General features: G+C 40.0%; 1 protein-coding gene across 4 annotated transcripts in view; it reads right to left on the reverse strand.

Moving 5' to 3' along the window:
* tshz2 (teashirt zinc finger homeobox 2) overlaps positions 1–3283 on the reverse strand; it is a 464342-nt gene extending 461059 nt beyond the window's left edge. For all 4 annotated transcript variants that reach the window (XM_080205015.1, XM_080205013.1, XM_080205016.1 and 1 more), the window contains exon 1: positions 3192–3283. In XM_080205015.1, coding sequence (XP_080061141.1) covers positions 3192–3231 — 40 coding nt within the window. In that variant the 5' untranslated portion in view covers positions 3232–3283. The remainder of the gene's footprint in view (positions 1–3191) is intronic.
* Positions 3284–25249: the final 21966 nt, after the last annotated feature.

Genomic DNA, 25249 nt, shown 5'->3' on the forward strand with positions numbered 1-25249 from the left:
ATACCATCCAAGGAGTCACGCAGAACTACCAATACTGGGACAACCTTGTGCTTAGTGATACAGCTTGACAGGCTATTACTCCTGTATTTAAAAAAACAAAAGTGGTGCATGTTTTAACCCACTTAGAACTGATACAAATCAGCTAAAATGTTAATCATTAAAAAAAATGCATAAAACAGAGTTATTAACCTTTCCTGTAATTTACTGCTTGTCCAGCTCACAAACTTATTTTAAATGGTTTCCACATAACCTGACAAAAAGGGCAGAGAATGTGTTCCAAAGAAAAGTTACTCTTGTGCAAGGGTTATCAGTAATATTGTTGCTTAATGTCTAAGTGAGAAAACAAGGCAAAGGACCAAGGCCTGGAAGTGGAGTGTCCATCAAGATGGAAAAGATAGAAAAAGAACAATGAGGCAAATCAAGATGTTCTAATCTGATGATACACATCTGGGTTTTAGAAGCCAAAAACTGGCAGGGATGAGAGGGATAAGGGACCTTGCACATTTGAGAACTTGGAAAAGCACGAGTTCAGAGATTGTAACTTCCATGCAGTTCACAGCATTGACGAGATTGGGCAACGCTTCTGGAGTTTAGAAGAACGGGGAAGAAAGTTCAAAGGAACACTGACAATTCTTACGTTACCGAAATAGAGGATAATAAGGCTGCAAATAAAAGCAAAAACAGAGTTTCTTGATCATTGTCCACAACAAGCAACTAAATCCTAAATCGTAATGTTCTGTAAGACAATGCGAGATCTTTAAAAGTCTGGTTCATAGAATATAATTTGAACTCTGAGAGTTTATTCTGGATAATACTTGAATTTGTCTCATTTTGTCTTAATTTTCTTCTGCACTTTATGAGTTATATAATGGAATAACGCACATTTTCTAATACTAATCATCCACAAAAAAATGCTACTTCAAATTAAATATAAATATTACCCAGAATATATGATGGCATATATGGTAAATCAAAGGAGCTCATCTAGAAAATATATATATATATAAAAGCAAAACTAAATTGAAAATGAATTAAATTTGAAAACTCCCCTTTGAAGATACATAAAATATTATTTGATTGCACCTTTTAGTTTTCTTGGAGCTATACATAGACATAGTTTATGAAGTATTTAAGTTTGCATTTGAATTCCTTTAATGGGATACCACAGTCACAGTTAACTTGTAGGCGACATGCAAATTGACACTATATAAACTGGTGGACCCCACCAAGCGGTATTACTGCACTTTTAACCTCATCAAACTATCAAATCATCGAACATATTGTTACCAGACATTTTTTAAATTCCCTGGATGATGGCAGTGTCAAGTTTCAGGAATGACAGGAAGACAGAGAAATGGCATTTCTCTAAATAAATAAGTTTCCTTTAAAACATTGCAACCTTGTTTAAAGTTTTTTGTTGCACGAATGTGATTTGATATCCATTCCTCTTCCCACCACCTCCCCCACGCCCCAAACTTTCCTTCAATACATTGTTGAACTTATTATATCACGTCTGTCAACCCACATCTCTTCGCCCCTTCCTGTACTGCCAGGTAATCAATTTGTCGTCACTCTTGGTAACCCCAGTAAAGTCATCAGTGAAATGAGTTACAGCTGTGAAACCATCAGGAAGAAGAACAGCCAAGAATATGCTGCTGATAGCACATCGAGGTCTCAAAGATGAAATATTAATGCACGATTTGTTTATCTGCAAGCTCACATCTTCCAGCACTGAGCTGTTAATTTTCTATCTGTGCAGACAACAGATCACTCAGTCATGAACTCTTCACAGCCATTACACAGAGACATTTTGATTAAGTATGCCTAATGTAGTGTATAGGAAAGAATGAAAACACTCAGCCTGCCAACTTTTGATTGACCATTAAGCCACTGATGAATGTGCCTGTCAAGGGAGAGACAATTACCTCAACAATGAAGAAAGTCTTCTGGAGGGTTATTTCTATAGCAGTGACACATTTACCAGATTACAGCCATGCAAGTTGAAAGCGTGTAAACTAATAGCTAAGATTTCTTCATAATGTATTCATCCCACTCTCCTTAAAGGGAGAGGAAATGAAGAAAAAAACTCACATTATACATGTATATAAAAAACTAAAACAAAATAATTGTGCATGCCTGGGCAAAGAAATGACAGGGGCAGGCGTTACGTCAGTAGCACATGCGTTGCCATAGTGAGTGATTTATTGATATTTATCGAGAATGAATAGATCAAAGCCTGCCACATGACAGGTGATCAATCACGCGTCAAATCAAAGATGGCAATCGACTTTAAGACCAGTTAAGTGGGTGGATCCGGCAGATGAAAAATGAACTTTTATTCCTGTGCCCCACACCACCAAATATCACAACTCTCAGGAGGGGGGGGAAAGCCAAGGTTTAAAAGCAGGCAATTTATTTCCCCCCAGATTAGATTCCTGATTCTTTTTTTTAAAAGAAAACTATGCTTTTCAGCGCTGGGAGGCTTGAGCTACAAAAGTTCCACAAAAATGGCTTTCTCATTTTTATTTTGCCACCCCCCCCCCCTTCCTTGCTCTCTCTTTTCTCAGAGCTTTTGCGAAGTGTCCCCCCCCCCCCTCACCCAACCCGTTGCTTTTTTTTTAAACTGTCCTCCCAAATTGCAATTACAAACGGCCTTTCAGTTTGTCGATCTCAACCGCGCGTCAAGATCACAAACCTTTCCCCCCACCCCCCCGCTCCGCCTTTTGCATTGCAAACATTGTATCAGATTACACTCAAATATTGCAACCCATCCATCTTTTTTTTCCCCCGCAAAAAAGAGAAAAAGAGACTGAATTCTCCCTGACTGACAGGGGATAAACACACAGACAGACGGGGTTACATTGTGCTGGACCAAGCAAAGCCCCCCCATCAGCCTGGACTTACACACACATACTCCCCGCTAAACACATCAAAAAGAATTCACATCCAACAACAACAATAACAAAAACTTCAAGCGCTTAAAAAAAAGTCTCACCAAAATTAAAGGAGGAAAGACCCCCCCTCCCTCCCCCCGGCTCCTGCCCAAATCCCAGCACACTATGTCACCACCAAACACATTTTGACAGCAAGATTTTTGTCCTTTTCTGTTAAATAGAAGTGCAAGACCGTTGAATAATTCTAGTGACTGACTACAGGCACAGAGGTAAGATAGAGAGAAGTTGTTTGTTTACCTGCAGCCCGTTTGGGTGCTTGCTGCTTCCTTCGCGGCATGCTGTGAGAGTTTCAAGTTGACTTTTCTTCAGGTGTGTAAAGAGGTGGTGAGGGGAGGAGGGGGGGTGAGGGAGGGGAGGGGATGGGGAGGGGGGTACTCGGCGGAGGCGATGGCGGGCTGTCTGTGTGTGTGTATGAGATATAGATATCTAGGTGTTATCTGTACAATATCTTAAATATTGCAACAATAATGTATGGATGTGTCTGTCGCGGGGGGGTGGGGGGGGGAGCTGGTGGCTGGGTTGGCACAGGGACACGCCACCCCCCCGGCTGGACGATCGCAAGCTGTCGGTCCTGCCTCTCTGTCTGTCTGTCTGTCTATGAGTCTCGCCCCCTCTCTCTCTCTCCTCTCTCCCGGAGCGGGTGTTGATCAGTGGCGGAGCGGAGCTGCTGCTGCTTTCCGTCGGGTCGGTGGCTGGCAGCTTTTCCGGAGGGACTGGGCTCAGTCTCACTCGCACAGACACGGGTAAGCGATAGAAGCGAGCATCGATCCCCCTCCTCCTTCTGCTCCTCCTTCTGGCAAAGTCAAATGCAATCTATAGCAGCCTCATCCTTGCAGTTTGACAGCATCTGGGAAGAGTGAAAAATGAAAGCAGGAGAGAAATCTATCAATAAGAAGGCGCCGGGCATTTGTTAACGACAATAAAAAACAATGCATGCACAATGACAAAATTATTAATGCTTTCTGAGCTGAGAATTAGATGAACATTTTCACACACATTATACACACACATGTACCCCTTCCCTTTCAAAACACTCTCTTAAAAATGACTCCCCCAATATAAACTTTTGGAATTGTCTCAGTTTGTAGCGATATATTTGATTCTTTCAAACATAATCCCCACCAACTTTTTTTTGGATGGGGAGGGTGGGGGGACGAGAGCTGATTCCCCATTTACTTTGCATACGGGAAATATTTACAGAAAACAAAACACCTTTAACTCTAATTATTTACGTTGCACATAACCCGACACGCAACTTGCCTTCACGTCTGTTTCTTCAGCATGTTGATAAACTTGTCCTATATAGATTTTAAACATGCGAGTAACATATACTAAAGGTACAAATACACGGGTTAAAAATAAAACATCGACCGCAGCGATTTGTGTGAGAATCAGGTAGTCAAACAGGGGAGAAAAAAGTCATGTATCCCTCTGGGGTACATTTTCATGAATGCAAGAAAAAAAAATGCCTCCAGAAAGTTAAAGTAAAATAAATAGTTGATTCTGTTTTTCAACTTAAGTTAAAAGAAAAGTATGGAGAGTCGAGGCTGCAGACAAGCAAGGATATATACCGGTAAGGACTATAATATCTGAAAATAATTCATGACAAGTATTACACATGTGGATATTATATATGTATAGCTTTAACTGTGTTTTTTATGTCGATAAGAGAAAACAACATGAATTCGAACTGATTTGTTTTATAATCAATGTTAAATGTAAATAAACCGAGAATTTTAATTCCATAGTTGGCAATAAATAGACAGGTATGAATGACCTATACTATGGAATACATGCACAACACTGTCAAGCAGATACGGTGGGACGGATCCAGGTTTGAAACTCAGTGTTCCCAAACATTCCAGGACCATGTGTAACACACGCAATAAACTTACCAGTTCGTAATAATCTTTTCAGCTAAATTGTGCGTTTTTTTTTGGAAGACCAAAGCTCTCAACCTGAGTGTCTTTTGAAACCTGTTAATTCCGAAATGCATTTGACGCGAAGTTAAATTTAATTCTAGAATTTGGAAAGTTGAACAAAACTAACCTCGCTCTGCAAAACCGAATCAGGTTACACACTATATATTTAAAGAAAAAAAGTTGACATGAAATTCTCAATTATTTGGAGAAACCAACAGCAATAGCAGCAGTCAGTCATTTAGAAATTCGAGTCACAACCGGAAAACAATACGAATGGGAAAGAATGGTCAACATGAATGAATTTGTAACCAGATTTTTTTTTGTCTAAAACCGTATCCATAAAATGTCTGACCTTTAAAATTTAGTGTGAGCTAATACATTACCGAGAATAACGTAGACATCCTAGCTTCCCTACGACGTGACAAACCAATAAAGTTGTGTATTATGTGGTATCAATATGGTTTTGATGAGTAACGTTACTAATATGTTTTAAGATTGATGGATGAGAGGACTGTGTCCGTACTTACGAATTACCATGTCCCAGGATTTGGAAAGCACATCAATAATTTACTGGATTGTTTGGAAGAGTCAGTTGATGAACTTCGGCTGGCTATCCTTGATGGTTAACGCACAAATGATTTCTATCGCTTGTATTATGTTAGCAATCCAAGAGACTTGCGCGCTTTGCGATTCCCCCCTACAAGAACTTCAGCCGAAGCTGCTTTTGTCGGTGCTATCTGTCCCTGGACGGCAATGGATCACTTGAAATCTCTGATCACTGACATCTCCAAAACCCTCTTCGATTAGCTAAACTCACTGCACAGGCTGCACCGATCGGATACTGAGTGATTAAGAAACCATCAAAGACGTGTAATCTAATCAACTAAACCAGCAAGCAAAACCACCGACCATGGGTTAACCTCTGTTATGTCAATTCAGTGACCGTGAGCCCGCCTCGTGTAACAGAGCAGCAGAAACTACAACTCCCAGCCTAACGTACTCCCCGTCAATCGTGTATGCACACCCCAAATCCGATTTCAATGAAGAGAACCTTTTACCCAGACCACACTACAAACAATCTCGCAGTTATGATCCCCCCTACATCTTAGCACGAATCTACTAATCATAGCGTGTATTATGGTGTCAGTGTAATCAACAATTTGACAATGTAATTACACAATTCCCCTCTCAGCCTCCAATCTGGTCACAGTGATAATGCAGCGTTGACTGAAATCATGACAAGGGGCTTTAACTATCCCGAACCCCAAATGCAGTGACCCAAATCATTTTCACTTAAATTTCATGGTAATCCCAATCTGTCGATCCTATTGACATTATTCCAATTGGAAATGAGACCCCAACTTCCTAATCATACTACTTAAATCCTTCACTGAATCAGAATCAGTTGGGAGAATCACTACTGCGGTTTCCAGTCTGAATCTTTACTTGGGCAACATAAAATTATTTCTAAACCAAAACCCCATCCTCCGCCCTTTATTATCTTAAAATCTAATCGGTAGTCGATAATCATGCAAGATTTCTGAACCCACAAATCATAATTACATACTTCAAATTCTACCCTGAACCCCAAATCTAAGGAAGATTCATTCACAATTCTAATTCTACCCTGAAGTTCAATCTGTCAATCATAATTACTTTCCAATTCCACCTTGAACCCAATCTGTCAATCATTCTTTCAACTTTAGCTTTGTCAATTATGCTCACCTACAGTAAACCCCATCTGTCAGGAAAGAATCATTCAAAGTGCAGCCTGGCATTCCTGGTGATTAAATAGTCCTAGAAGACGCACACTTCTACTTACAATTATGCCATTAGGATACAGAATAATGGATACATACAGGTGATGAAATAAATGATGTCTACACCAAGTCACACTCTGATGAAGTATGTTCATAGGCAATACTTCTAATTTCCACTTTATGATCAGTCTATTAATGAAAATTTAATAATCCGTCGCTATTTTCACTTTGATGCTAAATTAAAATCAGATGTGCCTGTCATCCTAACTCCATTATATGAAACATATTTACAGACATCTATTTCCATCCTAAGGCTGCCTTACCATTTTACAGTCAAATATTCTTCACTTTATTCTCATTATGGAAAAGGAAAAATGAAATTTTAACCTAACCTGGAGTGTGCCAAACATATTTTCCTGTGCTGGCTGATAATAGCTTTATCCATTCAATTTCACAGTGATTCAAACCCCTCTCTGTCAAACATAATCTAATATTTTCAACTTGACCTTAACCAATGTTATTCATCATAATCTTATAGTCTAACTCCTTTAGTATCTTTGACTGTTAATGAGATGTAATAATCCATCTTGTGTTCTACAACAGGCAGCTAATTATGTCTACTATACACAGCCTATAAATGCAGTTATAAGTACTATTAATTTCCCAACTTTGTCAAGCAATTAAAACACATATAGGATAATATCAAAAATAAGTTATAAGTGTTTGTATTTGTGTCACCACTGACTTCACATTTGTATTTCATTCCTTGCCTTCATTATTCTCTTTAATAAAATACACCCATTTTCTTTATTCACATCTGCATCAAAAGACTTACAGTTCTTATATTAGCAGTTGCAATTTGAAATGTAATTCATGACAAACACAAAAGAACAAATGACTATATCAAGGAAATTGGTATAGTTGAGGCTACGTTTAAGGAAAAAAACATACTCTAGAGATTTAAAAGTCCTTGTAAACCATAAGAGCAACACTTAAATGGTTAACTATCATCTAACTCTTAAGCATGTCACAAGCTGAAACAGAGTTCCAATGTTTTTTCTTATATAATATTTCATTTATTTTCTTTATATTTGGAGAGCTTTTGGGCTGGGAGTTAACAAAGTTTAAATTTTCTATTGTTAACTGCCGTCACTTTAGTCACAGAAATGTTCCTTTATGGGTCCCCATTGTAAAGGTATCTCAGTAGCTTCTTTTCTACCTAGTGATTTCTTTATTGCTGCTTTATGGAACAAATGGCTTTAGCACCATGTCTGAGAACTGATTCAATCCAGTTCTGTACTTCATTAAGATATTTGATGACCTCCGGAACTCTAGCAACTACACTGAACATAATGACCTCAGGTGCTTGACAACTTTAATCTGCACATTTTACATATCATATGAAAGAAAGATGGAAGTTTTATATTATGTGTAGAAAAAGGTTATAATAGGGTGGGCTTAAAGGAGATTAATTTTGAAGAGATGGAAGATTCCAGTACATATTTATAATCTGCTGATCCAATTTTACTTTACCCTGGTGTTTTTCTAATAACCATATCCATTCCATTTTCACCTATCCTGTCTCTTATCATAACATGACACATCTCACTCCTTGTCTATCTGTGGTTTGTCAACCCTAATCAGAAATATTCTGTTTCAACACTAATCCTTCTTTTTGCATTATCATCTGCATCCAAAACCCATCTAAACTCAATTCTGTCAATCAGCATCTATGTACCTCCATCTCTTTGCCATCACCAGTCATAATTAGACATATCCAAGTCCTAATATAATCCCAGTCTGTCGATCATAGTCATGTCTATTCTATTCTCACCATGACTCCAGATAGTCATCAGCAATCATTCTTTCTTACCCTAAGATCTCTCTGCCAGTCATTACTGCCTATATCAAAACATTCAGCATCACGGCAGGGTCTACTCTTAGTCTGTTAGTCAAGTTCATATTCACCCCAAAGCACTTACCTACACGGTCATAACTATAGACACTGTTTCCAGTCTATTGATCCAAGTACAAAACCAATAGTTACTTTTCCCTTGATTAGCTGACATATACACACATATATAAAAACAAAATTAATTGATAGTATTTTTACATGACCAAACAATTGAGCAATACAATGTACTGCATGTGATATGTGCTGTTTAGATGATAGATTATGTACAGATAATGTTTCACAGATGGCAAATTTACAGGATACCATCAACTGTTATAAAGGTTGGACTCATTCTATTCATGTTTACTTAAAATATCCCTGGATAGAGAATCTTCTCATATACACTAACTGGGGAGGTTATGATCCAGACTGAAGCCAATACTTTCTGTTTGCCCAAGTGCTTGCTGTACATTTTTTCCTCTTTCTCAGGACATGAGCATTTTGATTTCGTCAGCATTTACTGCCCATCTCTGGATGTCCTGTAAAGTTGGTGATTGTCTTTATTGTCTTACCCAACTGAATGGTTTGCTAAACTTCAGAATGCAATTAAGATTCAAGCTCCATGGGCTGAAGTACTCCATTACTGCTGGATGTGATGGAGCCAGTTGAATTTTTATAATAATCTGATAAGTTCACGGCCACTTCTGATGATACCAGCTTTTCAGTTTGAGATTTAAAGCAAAACTGAATTCAAATTCCCAAAATGCCATGGGGGAATTTGAATTCAGATGTTTTAGATTATTAGTCCAAGCCTCTGGCTTGCTACACTACAGATTGCAGATGTCCACATGTAAAAAAAAATGCACCTACAGTTTATATTCCAGATGCATGAAGTTACATACATTCCATCCAGTTGTAAGCTGTTCATTGTCTATCATTCTCATGCCTTACCTAACATGACCTGTCAATTATATCAACACACCCAGAAACAAAATCTGTCAAATCAATCATTCAGAACACCTCCAAACCTGCCCAACCTTGCCTGTTTACTACTTTATCAGACTCAGTACTAATCTCAGCCCAGCCTATCAGTCAAAACAACACATCTTTTATTTCAGCTACACCCAAATTATACATCATATAAACATACCTTGAATTCTGTCTGAACCAGTTTTCGAGGCATTAAATATATTAATCTGTCATACAATAGTATTGATGGCTGAACCAATTATGTTTTAGGATGGAGCCAAACGTAATTAAAGGAAAATCCATACAGCACCTTCCACAACCCAGAGACATCCAGAAGTGCCACTGAAGTACTTTTGAAGTGTAGTCACTGTTGTAAAGTAGAAAATGTAGCAGTCAGTTTGAGCACAGCAAAGTTCCACAAACCTCAGTTTTAGTTTGGTCAGGATACTCAGGGGAAACTATCATTTTGTTTTTGTTCAAAACATTGCCAGTGGATCTTTTATATCCAATTCACTGGGAAGACAGGACCTCGGTTTAACATCTCACCCAGAAGTTCCTTCAGTATAGCAGTGGAGCACCCGACAGATTTTGTGCTCGGGTCCTTGAACAGTGGGTTTGTCCACGTGAAAAGTCTTCCAAGTCGCCACGTCCCTGGAGTGGTACCTGACCCAACAATCATCGGAAATTTAGAAAAAAGTTGTATCATCAAGCTACAGTTGATGTTATATTTGTTACATTGCTTACATACAAAGACTTAAAGAGGCCTTGTAAGATTATGAGTCCAGGTGTCAAACCAGCGTTACACAGCATAGTTGTCAGCATTCATATTTGCTTTTTTAAGCTGCTACAAAATGGGATTTGTATAAAACTGTGTGGTCAATAGCCATTGCAATGTTGGATACTTATGACTTGGCAATGTAGTGCTTTTTTCATTTTGCAAAATTATTTTGTAATGAATCTCCATTAAGTCAAAATGTTGCTTGAGCCAAATTCTGAAATATCACTTTTTGATTAAAATACACCTCATTCCCGAAAGCTTTTGAAGTAATATATTCTGCAAATAAATTAGCAGATTGATTGCCAATATTCGTATCATTTTGACATTGGTTGTATTGTTATGAACTTATTCTATCATCTCACTGGAGATCATAGACATGCCGGTCAAGTGCAGAATAAATTAGTTTCGATGGTGCTTCCGCTGTCAGTAGCAACGAACTCAATGGTGAATCTTGGGCCTTTACAATATGTCCATTAATATCATTCTTGTTGCAGTCCAGAGAAGATTGAATAGGTTTATCCTGGGTATGGATGTATTTTCTTACGAGGAGAGGTTGAGAAGATTGAGCCTGTACACATTGGAGTTCGGAAGAATGAGAAGCAATCTTATTGAGACAACTCAGGAGGGCTTGACAGGTAGATTCTGAGAGGTTGTTTTTCCTTATGGAAGTCAAGGACCAGACGGCATAATCTCAGAACAAGAGGTCACCCGACGAAGACTGAGATTAGGAAAAATTTCTTCTTTCAGAAGATAGTGAATCTGTGGAATTCTTTACCGCAGGGAGCTATACAGGCTGTGTTATTAAATATGTTCAAGCCTGAGATAGACAGATTTTAATCAGTAAAGGAAACAAGGGTTATGGGGATAAAGTGGAGTTGAGGATTGTCATATCAGATCAGTCATGATCTCATTGAATGGTGGAGCTGACTCAATGGGCCAAATGGCCTACATCTGATCCTACATGTTATGGTCTTATGATCTTAATGAGTAAGAAATTACAATTGACTTGCAGTTTAGCATCATGAACGATACAATGCCAGATAATTCAAACACCCACATATTAGATTTTGTTTCTATAGTTCCTTCAAATTCTTATTCTATTCTGGATTTAAAATTGTCTCTTTTCTGAAGGTTGAAAAATAAGCAAATTGAGAAATCTCTATAGCTGCTTCAAGGTTGGTCTGATAATTAAGGTTCATCTGTCCACATTGAGGTGCTTTTACAAATATAAGCCTCAACTGCAACTTTTGAATTTAGATAGCTTTGTTGATGGTGTTGAAAAGGAATGGAAATATCTTTATGAAGAGTTTGCTTCCTTCTAATTTCCTACCATGATCATTCATATTGTTCACAGTAATAAGCAGTTTAAGAAAAGGGGTTGATAAAGAAAACAAGGTTCCCTGACTAGGATGCAGTGACTCATTAGCTTGCTCCAATCCAGATGTGATCGTTCAACAGCCTGTTCTGTCTGGGGACTTTCCAGCACAAACACCCTGTCTAATCGGTGAATCATAGAATCCATAGAATCCCTACAGTGCGGAGAAGGCCATTTGGCCCATTGAGATAAAAGATAAAAAATACAATTTTGATTTATAGATGTTTTAAAAAGATGTTGATCTAAATTAGACAATGGGCTTCAGGTTTCTCTTGGTGGGCACTAAAGGCTCTATTTTCCATTTATGCTGGAATAATAGATCCACCGATTACAGTGTTAGCCAACCATTTGGAAGCATAAACGTTAATATTGAGCCAGAAATGAGCCACTTGAACTTTATAATGAACCTTGTAGTATTAACATCAATGACAGCACTTAAAATGGGAGGTTTTTTAAAAAAATCCCATTGCAGGGAAACATAAGCAGAATGAAAATTCCAAGACTGGAAAAGGCCATGTCATCTAACCATTCTAGCAGTTGCAGCCAATTTCCTTCCCATCAAGAGACTTATCTAATTTGACCTTGAAGTGATCTAACTTTGTTGCTTCTCCAACCATCCTTTGTAAATAAATTATTCCAAAACTTACTATCCTTTCCAAGAAGTCATACTTTTTTTTATCTCATCTTAATCTACCCCTTTTAGCCTTTAATTGTACTTCTTGTTCAGCTATCCCATGCCAAATCTAAGTTCCTTAATTAATCTACCAACAGTTTTCACATTCTCCCTGTGTCTGCATGAGTTTCCTCTTGGTGCTCTGGTTTCCTCCCACAGTCCAAAAATGTGCAAGTGAGGTGGATTGGCCATGCTAAATTGCCCCTTAGTATTCCAAAATGTCTAGTTTAGATGGATTAGTCATTGTGTGGGGTTTGCAGGAATAGGATGAGAGTGAGGACCTAGGTAAGATACTTTGTCAGAGAGTCGGTTCAGACTCAATGGGCCGAATGTCCTCCTTCTGCACTGTAGAGATTCTATGATGATATCACTGAGCTTCTAAAAGTCACTTCAATACTGTCATCATAAGCCTCTTATTTTCTCCTCTATAATGGAACTGTAGAGTGAATCTATTCTGCTTAGTGAGTTTTTTGTCGAGTCATCAAAGCATTTTAGAAGCTCTTCTCTATTTTTGTTCAGCTACATCCTTCTTCAAATGAGGGTTGCAGAATTGCTCAGAATACTCCAGGGGCAAGCTGATCCATTCTGTACAGTAGCGGAATAACCAGCTTTGGTCTGAACTTTATTCTACATTTTATAAAACCCTATGTTCCATTTGTTTTTTGACAAGAGCCAAATATTAGTATGATGCCTTAGGAAATGTATCTGTTATTGAGTCCAAGATTCCTTTCCTGATTTATTCCTGCCAATACCATGCACTGTCTCCTCCCACCTCCTCACCACACTGCCTTCCCCTTCCCATAACTATCCGCCTTGGGGTGACAGTTTCTAGTGGTGATGATGTCACTAAACTAGAAACAGAAACCCAGGTTAATGCTCCGGAAACATGGGTTCAAATCGTACCATGGCAGATGGAAATCTGAAAAAAATTCCAGATTTTTAATGGAATTTAAAATCTGGAATTAAAGTTTATTTATTAGTGTCACAAGTAGGCTTACATTCACACTGCAAAGAAGTCACAGTGAAAATTCCCCTGTCGCCACACTCCGGTGGCTGTCCAGGCACACTGAGGGAGAATTTAGCATGGCCATTGCTATGTCTTTTGGACTGTGGAAGGGAATTGGAGCACCCGGAGGAAACCCACACAGGCCCGGGGAGAATGAACAGAGTCCGCACAGACAGTGACTCAAGCCAGGAACTGAATCCAGGTCCCTGGCACTGTGAGGCAGCAGTGCCAACCACTATGCCACCATGCAAAATTGAAAGCTCGTTTCAGTAATGGTGGCCATGAAGATATCATCGATTGAGGTACAAACCCTTATGATTTGGTAATGCCCTTTAAGGGAAGGAAATCTACTGGCCTTATCCAGTCTGGCCTACAATGTGGTTTGTTCTTCTGCCCCCTGAAATGGCCGAGCAAACCACTCAGTTCAAGGGTAATTAGGGATGGATAACACGTACTGGCCTTGCTAGTGATGCTCACATCCCATCTAAGAATTTTTAAAAAGTGCATCTCCAAGCATATGACTTTATACTTATTTACATTAAATTGCATCTGCCAATTATGCCCTCTTCCCTGTGTGTCTAAATGTCCCTATAGCTTGTCCACATCTTCAACTCTATTAAACTGCTTTTTATAATTGGCTACCACAATTTTGAGATAAAACTACTAACACCCTCTTTTATTTATGAAAGTGATCATTTATGAAAATGTTTAAGAGTTTGATCCCAGCCTCATAGCTCATGGGACCCGATTATTCGCCACTCTCCATTCAGAAAAGTTGAAATTATTCAAATCCTCGGTTTCCTGTCACATAGTTAAAAGTTTATCCATCTCATTACGTTTCACCCAACACCAAGCTGGCTAATTTTCTCAGATAGTTTTCCATGAGACACCTAATCAAAAATAAGTGTACAGTGCCTTTCGCAACCTAAGGGTGTGTCAAAGTGCTTGACAACCCCCGAGGTACTTTTGAATTGCAATCACAATTGTAATGCAGAAAATATAACATGCAATTTATATACAGCAAGCTCCCACAAACACTGACAACAAGATAATCTGTTTCTAGATGTTGAGAGATAAATATTGGCCATGACACGGGGAGAAATCCATAGCTCTTCTTTGACATTGTGCCATGGGATCTTTATGTCCTGCCAAGAGGGCTTGTTTCAACAGCTCATCTGAAAGGCAGCATCTCCAACAATGCAGCATTTCCCTATGTACTGCACTATGTTTACCAACATCCAAGTAAATTACATCTGCAATATCCATAACCTCATTTACTTTTCTTAAACTATCCTATTAAATTAGTATTACTTCCCATTTGCAAATCTGCAGACTTATCAGACAATTCTGGAATATTCTAGCAGCACGTCAATAAGGTTTCTCTGGTATAACTGGCCTATAGTTCCCAGATTCACTTGCGATTATGTTTTAAATTAGATTATATTTGCTATTCTCCTGCATTACTCTTTTTATCCAATGAAATCTAAATATTTCTGACTGTAGTCTGCCAGCACTCCTTTGAGATCCCTAAGAGCCTGAGAATAAATCCCATTTGGCCCAGGAATTTTATCCTTTCAGATATTGTACCAACCCTACATATACAGCAATTTTATTATATCCCCCATATTAATTATCTTAAAGCACCCATTTTGCTGAACTATTCTGTTCCCTTGAAAATCCAGTCGAAAAGAAATTATTCAATTTTTCTAGCTGTATCCATAACTTCATTAATCTCAACACACTTCTGAGAAGCTTGTTGTCCTATAGAGTCCATGTTCTTTTCATTCAGAAGTAAAATTTATGTGAACCAAAAACAAAGTGAATTAAGGGCAGTCTCTTGAATTTTAGAACAAGGAGATTGACAATTTATTGAATGCAGTGTTAAATGAAAGAAAGAGCTGTATAAAGTGCTTTAATAATGTAATGTTTACCTGTGATAGAGGAACAGACAGAACAGTTCCAATTATTAAGCCTATTACTGTTCCTGAGGAGAAGGTTTTGTGGCTGTTTATTGTGAATGACTTATAGTCAGAGGAATGTCATTTATGTGATCATATATCCAATTTAGAGCGGGATGTAGTCATTTAAAGTTTCATTTGTCTCAGAAGCATGAAATGTTAATTTGTGCATTGAAAAGAAATGTCTCATGACAATGGGCTGGATTATCTATCCCTGGTTGAGAACTACACCATTTTTTGTGCCTGGATCCCACATCAGTGAAGGGACATGATTTTCAAAAGCAAAAGGTCTAATTGGCCTGGGGGTAAGTTTGGCACTTCATTAGTGGTGCCAGAAGAAACCTGGGCGTGGGAGCCAGTAACCAAGGGCCATGTCTGGGCTTGCCTTTTTCTGACGAGGGTTAGCATTGGCACAGGCTGGCAATCAATAGGTTACACCAACAATCTCAGATGCCTGTCTTAAGGCCTTAACCAAGATAATTGCCAAGAGATGTGAGATATTGTTCCTGGAGCCTGGCAATCTATTGACAGACACAAAATGGGTCTGCATTGAGGTGGCAACGGATCAGCAGGAGGGGGTGACCAGAAGGATGTGGGTTTAATGTTGGAAAAGTTTACATGACCTGATAGGTTCTGGAGCACTGCCATGGTAAGCAACACCCAGATGACAGGCCTCCAACTCTGTATGCAGCAGCAATCATGCACTGAGAAAACTCATAATCTATAGTTATTCTGAACACTGTCACAGCAAGTGGCCAGATACATCACTGAGAAGTCAGCTACTCTCACACATGGATGCAATTGAGAAGGAGGCATCATTGATTAGGTTAATGGCTCCTGTCGATGTCAAGTTGGAATAGCTGATGCAGGTTATCCATGCAACATTTTCTCCAAACCTGCAGGAAAAGAGGGTGAAAAACTCTTGTGAAAGCTCTTAGAATGGTGGTGGCATGACAGACATGGCCGCCTAACTCCAATGGATAAGTCAGCACTGCTTATTGCAAGGATGCCATTGCAGTGGTCCATGGAAAATGGCAAAATGTGGGCATCATAGTAGCACACTGGTTAGCACTGCTGCCTCACAGTGCCAAGGACCTGGTTCAATTCCTGACTTGGGTCACTGTCTGAGTGGAGTTTGCATGGTCTCCCCATGTCTGCGTGGGTTTCCTCTGGGTGCTCTGGTTTCCTCCAACAGTTTGAAAGATGTGCTGGTTAGGTGCATTGACCTGAACAGTGCTGGAGTGTGGCAACTAGGGGAATTTCACAGTAATTTTATTACAGTGTTAATGTAAGCCTTACTTGTGACTAATAAATAAACTTTGACTTTAAAAAAACTAGAGGTTGTGAAGAGCAGGACTATTTGATAACTCTACCTTCACGCGAAGGACATGAAGGAAACTTGTGCCAATGCATGCTGTGACTATACAACCGGTCACACCTATAGAGTTGGTTATGCTGATACCAGTCTGAGTTGCCTCATTTCTAATCATCATAGTTAGCACCTTGTGTCTCCTACAGGGCCAGAAGGAGAGCAAAACACAGATGTCTATGGCCTTGGGGGTGGGTATGGGTATGTGCATGTGTGTGTGTGCATGGGTATGAGGCAGCAAGGGGCGAGACTCCAAGGAGCCTGCACTGTCGCATTGTCTCATTGCATCACTCTGCACCTGCGTGATCTAAAAATGGTAGTAAACACCAGTGCTCTGACGTCCTGATCTGCTTGATCTCTAGTGAAGTCAACATGATTGTGGGCCTTCGCTAAAAGTACATCTGTTAACTCCTGCCTGTACTTGTGCATGAAGGTTTGTGAGACCTTCCAGAGCTCTCAATGAAGCCCTGGAAGGAGCCATTCATACAGAAGTTAAGACAGGTGGTGACACTCATAGCCATTGGCAATGGATGTTCTCCCAATCCCCATGGTGTCAACTCCTGCAACTTATGGCAGTTCTGAGCTACCAGATCACTGAGGAGGCATCAGCAAGACTATCCCTCGCTCATCTGCAGAAAAGACTTTACATGCTCAGTCTTGGGTGCCGTCACATCCTCTGTGATGGGAGTGGACCCTGCTTCTCACTTTGGTGAGCTTGGTGCCATTGTTGCAATCTTCTCCTCCTTCCTATATGTGACAATGCAAGCAGCAATATCCAGGCTTGGGCTGACAAGTAGTAAGGAACATTCACACCACATGAGCCAGGCTATATCCATCTCCACCAAGAAAGGATCTAACCATCACCCCTTGTCTTTCAGTGGCATAACCACTGCTGAATCCACTACTATCAACATCTTGGGGTGGAGGTTAACCATTGACCAGAAACTAAACTGGACTAGCCACATAAATACTGTGGCCACCAGAGTCAATAGTTAGAAATCCTGTGGCGAATAATTCACCAGCCTGACTCACCTAAGCTTCTCCATCATCTACAAGGCACAAATCAGGGATGTAATGGAATACTCTCCACTTGCCTGGATGAATGCAATTCTAATGAACAACATCAAGAAGCTTGACAGCATCTAGGGCAAAGATTGCTGCCCCACCACAAATATTCCATCTCTCCACCACTGACGAACAATGATAACCATATGTACCATTAACAAGATACACTGCCTGAACTCACCACTGTTCCTTAAGCAGCACCTTCAGTTTTGTCCTGAACTGGCAATCTCTTCATTTTTAATTCATTTGTGGGATATGGGCATCACCGGTTGGCCAGCATTTACTGCTCATCCCTAGTCATCCAAAGGCAGTTGTGAATTAACCAAATTGCAGTAGCTGTGATTCAGTTGCCACCTTCATTTGGAGGTATGCTTGGGACAAGTCCCACTTACTGACCTGCTGACTCAGACAATCCAGCAAATAGGTTCTTAATTAATGTTAAGGGGTACTGATTGAGACAGCACTGGATTTATTGTCATCTTAAAGTCACTACAAATTCTTATAGAACCATTTGTTTTAATGAAAGGGATGATTGTAGTTGCCCAATTGCTCATGGTTACAGGTTCAATCACTCTTCAATTACTAGCTTCTCTTGTCCATTCCTACTTTCGGTTTAATTGAATGTAGCACAGTTCTTGTCTTTAAGCATCTATGGATGCTATCAGTTTGATCTTGAGTCTTGCTTCGATTCAATCATGGACCTTAAAGTATTTTGAAACATCTTCCCATATTTTTCCAGAAGTTTTTATCGTGTGTTTCTATCATCAAATAATTGGTTAACTGCTCCCAAAGAGTCAAACAAATTTTCCTACGTGTCGTGGCAATTCTGCTGATTGATCATTAGCTTCTTACCAAAACCATGACATATCCCTTCAGTGGAATAATCTCCTTTGTATAACTTTGCAGGATTACATTTGATGGGTTTAGTGGTAGATGTTTGGGCTTCTGATTATATATATGTTTTCTGAGATGAGTGATACAGCTGCCCCCATATCTACTTTCATCTTTACTTATTTCCTATTTAACTTTGGATAAATCCAAATTGTGTATCCCCCTGTATGGCTAGGATGGCTTGTTTAAGTTCTTGAATCTTCTGGAAAATGGTATGGTTTTGGAAATTTTCATCTTTATCAGACATTTAAAATATAGAAACACAGCAAATCGGAGCAGGAGACGATCATTCAGCCATTTGAGCCTGCTCCGTCATTCATTATGATCATGGCTGATCATCCTACTCTTTAGTCTGATCCCACCTTTCCCCCACATCCATTGATCCCCTTTGCCTCAAGTGTTAGATCTGACTGCTTCTTGAAAACATTCAATGTTTTGGCTTCAATTACTTTCCGTAGTGGCGAATTTCATAGGCTGACCACTCTGTGGGTGAAGAAATTTTTACACATCCATGTGCTGACAGGCTACCCTATATCCTCAGACTGTGACTAAGAAGTTGATAAAGAAAGGAAGGATAGACTATGAAGCTAAACCAGCACTAAATCTAAAAAAGGACAGTAAGAGTTTTTACAAATATATAAAAAAGAGGAGGCTGGCTAGAGTGAATGTTGGACCCTTAGAGGATGAGAGGGGGGATTTAGTGGTGGGAGATGAGGAAATGGCTGAGGCCTTAAATAAGTTTTTTGCCTCGGTCTTCACGGAGGAGGACGCAAATAGCTTGCTGGATATTAAAGATGGAAGGATGGTAGGAGTTGAGGGCTTGAATGCGATTACTGTCACTAAAGAGGTAGTGCTTGATAGACTAATGGGACTGATGGTGGACAAGTCCCCAGGACCGGATGGAATGCATCCCAGGGTTCTGAAGGAAATGGCAGAGGTGATAGTGGATGCCTTAGTGATTATTTGCCAAAATTTGCTGGATTCCAGGGAAATGCTGGAAGATTGGAAAATGGCTAATGTTACACCGCTGTTTAAAAAAGGTAGCAGACAAAAGGCAGGGAATTATAGGCTGGTTAGTTTAACGTCTGTAGTTGGAAAAATGCTTGAATCCGTCATCAAAGAAGAAATAGCGAGGCACCTGGAAAGGAATGGTTTGATACAGCAGATGCAGCACGGATTCGTTAAGGGGAAGTCGTGTTTGACGAATTTATTGGATTTCTATGAGGATGTGATTAGTGCGGTAGACACGGGGGAACCGGTGGATGTGGTGTTTCTAGATTTTCAAAAGGCGTTTGATAAGGTGCCTCACAAAAGGTTGCTTCAGAAGGTTAGGGTGCATGGAGTTGGGGGTAAGGTGTTAGCGTGAATAGAGGATTGGTTGTCTAATAGGAGGCCGAGAGTTGGTATCGACGGGTGCTATTCTGACTGGCGGTTGGTGACTAGTGGAGTGCCGCAGGGATCGGTGCTGGGGCCTCAGTTATTTACCATTTATATAGATGATCTGGAGGAGGGGGCTGAGTGTAGGGTGACAAAATTTGCTGACGTCATGAAGATGAGTGGAAAAGCAAATTGCATGGAGGGTGTGGAAAGTCTGCAGAGGGATCTGGATAGGCTGAGTGAGTGGGCGAGGACTTGGCAGATGGAGTACAATGTTAGCAAGTGTGAGGTTATCCACTTTGGCAGAAATAATAGTAGGAGGGATTACTATTTAAAGGGCGAAAAGCTGCAGCAAGCTACGGTGCAGAGGGACCTGGGGGTCCTTGTGCATGAGTCGCAAAAACCCAGTCTGCAGGTGCAGCAGGTGATCAAGACGGTGAATGGGATGCTGGCCTTTATAGCGAGGGGGATAGAATATAAAAGCAGGGAGGTCTTGCTGCAACTGTACAGGGCACTGGTGAGGCCGCAGCTGGAGTACTATGTGAAGTTTTGGTCGCCGCACTTGCGCAAGGATATTTTGGCCTTGGAGGGAGTGCAGAGGAGGTTCACTAGGCTGATACCGGAGATGAGGGGGTTGGACTATGAAGAGAGACTAAATAGACTGGGTCTGTGCTTGTTGGAGTTTAGAAGGATGAGGGGGGATCTTATAGAGACATATAAGATAATGAAAGGGATGGATAGGGTAGAGGTGGAGAGATTCCTCCCACTAAGAAAGGATAGCAGGACTAGAGGGCACAGCCTCAAGATACGGGAGGGGGGGGTGGGATGGGGGTGCAGTTTAGATCAGAGTTGAGGAGGAACTTCTTCACTCAAAGGGTGGTGAATCTCTGGCATTCTCTGCCTGTTGAAGTGGTGGAGGCTACCTCGCTAAATATATTTAAGTCACGGGTAGATAGGTTTTTGACAGACAAGGGAATTAAGGGTTATGGGGAGAAAGCGGGAAAGTGGAACTGATCCACTTCAGATCAGCCATGATCTTATTGAATGGCGGGGCAGGCTCGAAGGGCTAGATGGCCTACTCCTGCTCCTATTTCTTATGTTCTTATGTCCCTGGCCTGGTTACTCCCAGCATTGGGAACATCCATTCTGGCATCTATCCTGTCTAGCCCTGTTAGAATTTTATAGGTTTCAATGAGATTGCCCTCTCATTCTTTTAAACTCCACTGAATACAATCCTAACCAAGCCAATCTCTTTTCATAAATCAGTTCCAACACCCCAGCATCAGTCTGTTAAACCTTCTTTGCACTCTCTCTGGAGCAAGAACATCCTTCCTCAGATAAAGAGACCAAAAGTGCACACAATATTTCAGATAAGGCCTCACCAAAGGCCCATGTAATTGTATCAAAGCAAGCCCGCTCCTATACTCAAATCCTCTGGCTATGACGGTTAACTTACCAGTTGCCTTTTTTACTGTCTGCTGCATCTGCATACTTACCTTCAATGACTGGTGTATGTGGGCACCCAGATCTTGTTGCACATTCACATCTTTTAATTTATGGCCATTCAGGTCAGAATTGCCTTCCTATTTTTGCTAACAAAGTGGATAATTTCACATTTATCCAAATTATACTGCATCTGCCAATTATTTGCTCACACACCTAATTTGCCCAAATCACACAAAGATCTCTACATCCTCCTCACAGCTCGTCCTCCCATCCAGCTTTGTGTCATCTGCAAATTTAGAGATATATTTAATTCCCTCATCTAAATCATTACGATATTTAATGAATAGTTGGTGGAACAGTTTGTAGCTCTTGATGTGTTCTTGTGTTTGCACACTTTTGACGTTTCAGAAATCTGTCAAATCCTACATGTATTTATTATATGGCCTTTTTTGACACAGCTTCTACATTTATTTTTCCTGCTCCAACTTTCATATGGAGAGTGCCCCATCTGAGCACACCTATGGCATGCCTGCATGTTAAGAGTTTTCTTTTTGTCAGTTACCTTCTTATATTGACTCCAGTTCCAATTTGGGGAGCTTCTTTCATGACCAATTCCACAGACACCACATTCTCACCAGCAAGCTATATAGTGTTAAAGAAATTTCAGTGAGCAATCATCTTTGAATTGTTTCATTTCGAAGTCCACAAACAAGTCCATCTCACAGATTCGCGGGTCGGGCCGAACTCACTGTTCTTTGTTATCCTTCAAAATATTGCTGTGAATTGCAATATATTCCTCACTCCATCAATGGAATCTGAATCTTTCAACAATTATTGGTGGTTTAGGCAAAAAATGATTTTCGAGAATCTCTGACAATTCCTTGTAAGTTTTTCCGTCAGGCTTCTCAAGATGGACAAGACTCTGCAGTAGCATATAGGTTTTATGACCTATTGCATTAAACATAGTTTAACTTTAAGTTCATCCAGAATCCTGTTTGCTGCAAGATAATATTGAAATCTCTCTTGGGAAGTATGCCACATCTTCAATGACGCTTCCATCATGCCACTTTTACCCGCCCTTATAGTTGCTGGTTCTTAGGTCACAGTATTTCTTTAACTTCCTCCCCGCTTATTTCTTTTTCTCTTCCTCTTCAATTCGTATTCTTTCTTCTGTTGTTTCTTGAAATTTGAAGTTTTTTTGGGGGGACAACAGCTTTTAAAAAACATACAATCACCAATCAAAGCCAAAACATTTTTTGGTTTGGTTTCATTAATATAACTTTATTTATTGAACAGTAGCTTTCCCTTTAAAAAAAATGCAGTCTTTCGCTCTCTCTCTCCGATTGCAGCCTACAATTTGCAAGGACTCTTAGTTCAGAAAAGTCTCCCCAGGTTTACTGGTAAATAAACTAAATTTAAAAACAAACTGTCTAATCACTAATTCTAATAGTTTCCTCGACTTCTGAAAAGATTTATTTATTTTTGGTGCACTTACTGGTTCACTTCGACTTCTTTTGCAGCGGATTCATTGGCTTACAATTTTTTTTCCCCGCTCCAACTTTCCATCTCTCCAGGGTCGGGATTGAGAGGAAGAAGTGTTTGGATCATTCCGGAGTATTATCTTTTAACTTTATGAAGTAATCCCTTCTCCTGGTCCTTGCTCATTCCCGATTCCCAAACTCAGTTCTACGGTAATGCAATTGATGGTGGCGCAGTCTTCTAGAAACTGTTCCTGAATACCAGGTCGAGGTCTGAGCTGATTCCTTCTTGGCAATGTTCTTCGAAAATGCTTTTTTGTCACCAGTTTTATCTAAAACCGGTCCTTGTTGACGATCTTGCTGGAAAACACACTTTGTCGCAAGTTGTATCTTTTACTGTTATATATTATTGTGGTCAGCTTACTTGCACAGCAAGATAAAAGAGTGAACAGGTGAGTGATTTAACCAGCTAGTCGATTTATTAGGTACGTGCTGCTGGCTCACAGCCCAGGATGAAAGAGAGGAAAAAACCCGCGGATATCTCTGATGACGTTACTACTAATCAATCAGAGATGCATTTGGTTTGCAATGCACAACGATCCACATTGTTTGTTACTTCATCAAAGAATTCCAATGAATTAGTCCATTCAGATTTCTCTTTCGTGAAACCATGTTGACTTTGCCTGCTGGCACTGACATTTTCTAACTATTCTGCGAAAACCTCCCTCATAATAGATTCCAACCTTTACTCTCTGATAGATGTTTCCAAGTTTTCAAATTTCTGTCTTCACAGTATAGCAAAGTACAGGCCCTTCGGCCCTCGATGTTGTGCCGAACTTTGTCGGAAACCAAGATCAAGCTGTCCCACTCCCTATCATTATGGTGTGCTCTATGTGTCTATCCAGTTAACCGCTTGAAAGTTCCTAAAGTGTCAGACTCCACTATCACAGCAGGCAGTCCATTCCACACCCCAACCACTCTCTGAGTAAAGAATTATCTTAACATAAGGACATGAGAAATAGGAGCAGAAGTAGGCCATCCAGCCCTTCGAGCCTACCCCACCATTCAATAAGATCATGGCTGATCTGAAGTGGATCAGTTCCACTTTCCAGCTTTCTCCCCATAACCCTTAATTCCCCTGTCTATCAGAAACCTATCTACCCATGACTTAAATATATTCAGCGAGGTAGCCTCCACCACTTCAATGGGCAGAGAATTCCAAAGATTCACCACCCTTTGAGTGAAGAAGTCCCTCCTCAACTCTGATCTAAACTGCCCTCCCCCCCCCTTATCTTGAGGCTGTGTCCCCTAGTCCTGCTATCCTTTCTAAGCAGGAAGAATCTCTCTACCTCTACCCTGTCCATCCCCTTCATTATCTTATATGTCTCTATAAGATCCCCCCTCATCCTTCTAAACTCCAACAAGTACAGACCCAGTCTATTTAGCCTTTCTTCATAGGCCAACCCCCTCATCTCCAGTATCAGCCTAGTGAACCTAGTGAATCTTGAATAGAGAAGTTACATTTGTTATTTTCAAATCTGATAGAACCTTTTCAAAATCTAGGGAAATTTGGAAAATTAAAACAAACACATTTGCTATTTCATCGGCCACTTTTTCAAAGGCTCAGAATGAAATCCATCAGGACCTGGCAACTTGTCAGCTTTTAGTTCTGATAATTTTCTCAGTACACTTTTCCTGGTGATTGTAATTATTTGAAATTCCTCACTCCTTTTCATCTCTTGGTACACACTTATCGGGGATATTATTTGTATCCTCTACTATGAAGACAGCTGCAAAATATTTGTTCAATTTGTCCACTATTTCCTTATTTTCCATCTTTAATTCCTCAGAAACCTTCAAGGGGACCGATGCTCACTTTACTTATTTTTTTCCTTTTTAATAATGATTAAAAACCCTTGCTATCTGGTTTTAATATTTCCAGCTGGCTTTATCTCATGCTCGAATTTCTCCCTCACTTTTAAAAATTTTTGGTTTTTTTACATTCTGTTCAATCTGCAACTAATCTGTGTGCTTTTTCTTTCAATTTGATACTATATTTAACATGCTTAGGTAGCCATGGATGATATGTCCTTCTAGAGTCTTTCTATCTAGAATGCATCTTTGCTCAGTGTTATGGAATATCACTTTCAATTTTTGCCACTGCATCTTCTTTGATTGATCGCTGAAACTAATTTCCCAATTCACCTTAGCCAATTCTGTCTTCATGCCCTTATATTTTCCCTTCCTTAAGTAAAAAACACAAGTCATAGGTGCACTTCACTCTCCCTTGAACTGAATACAAAATTCAACCATGTTAAGATCACTGCTATTTAG

The sequence above is a fragment of the Carcharhinus amblyrhynchos genome, chromosome 16, assembly GCF_965287045.1.
Source record: "Carcharhinus amblyrhynchos chromosome 16, sCarAmb.v2.hapA, whole genome shotgun sequence".
In the NCBI taxonomy this organism is placed as follows: domain Eukaryota; kingdom Metazoa; phylum Chordata; class Chondrichthyes; order Carcharhiniformes; family Carcharhinidae; genus Carcharhinus; species Carcharhinus amblyrhynchos.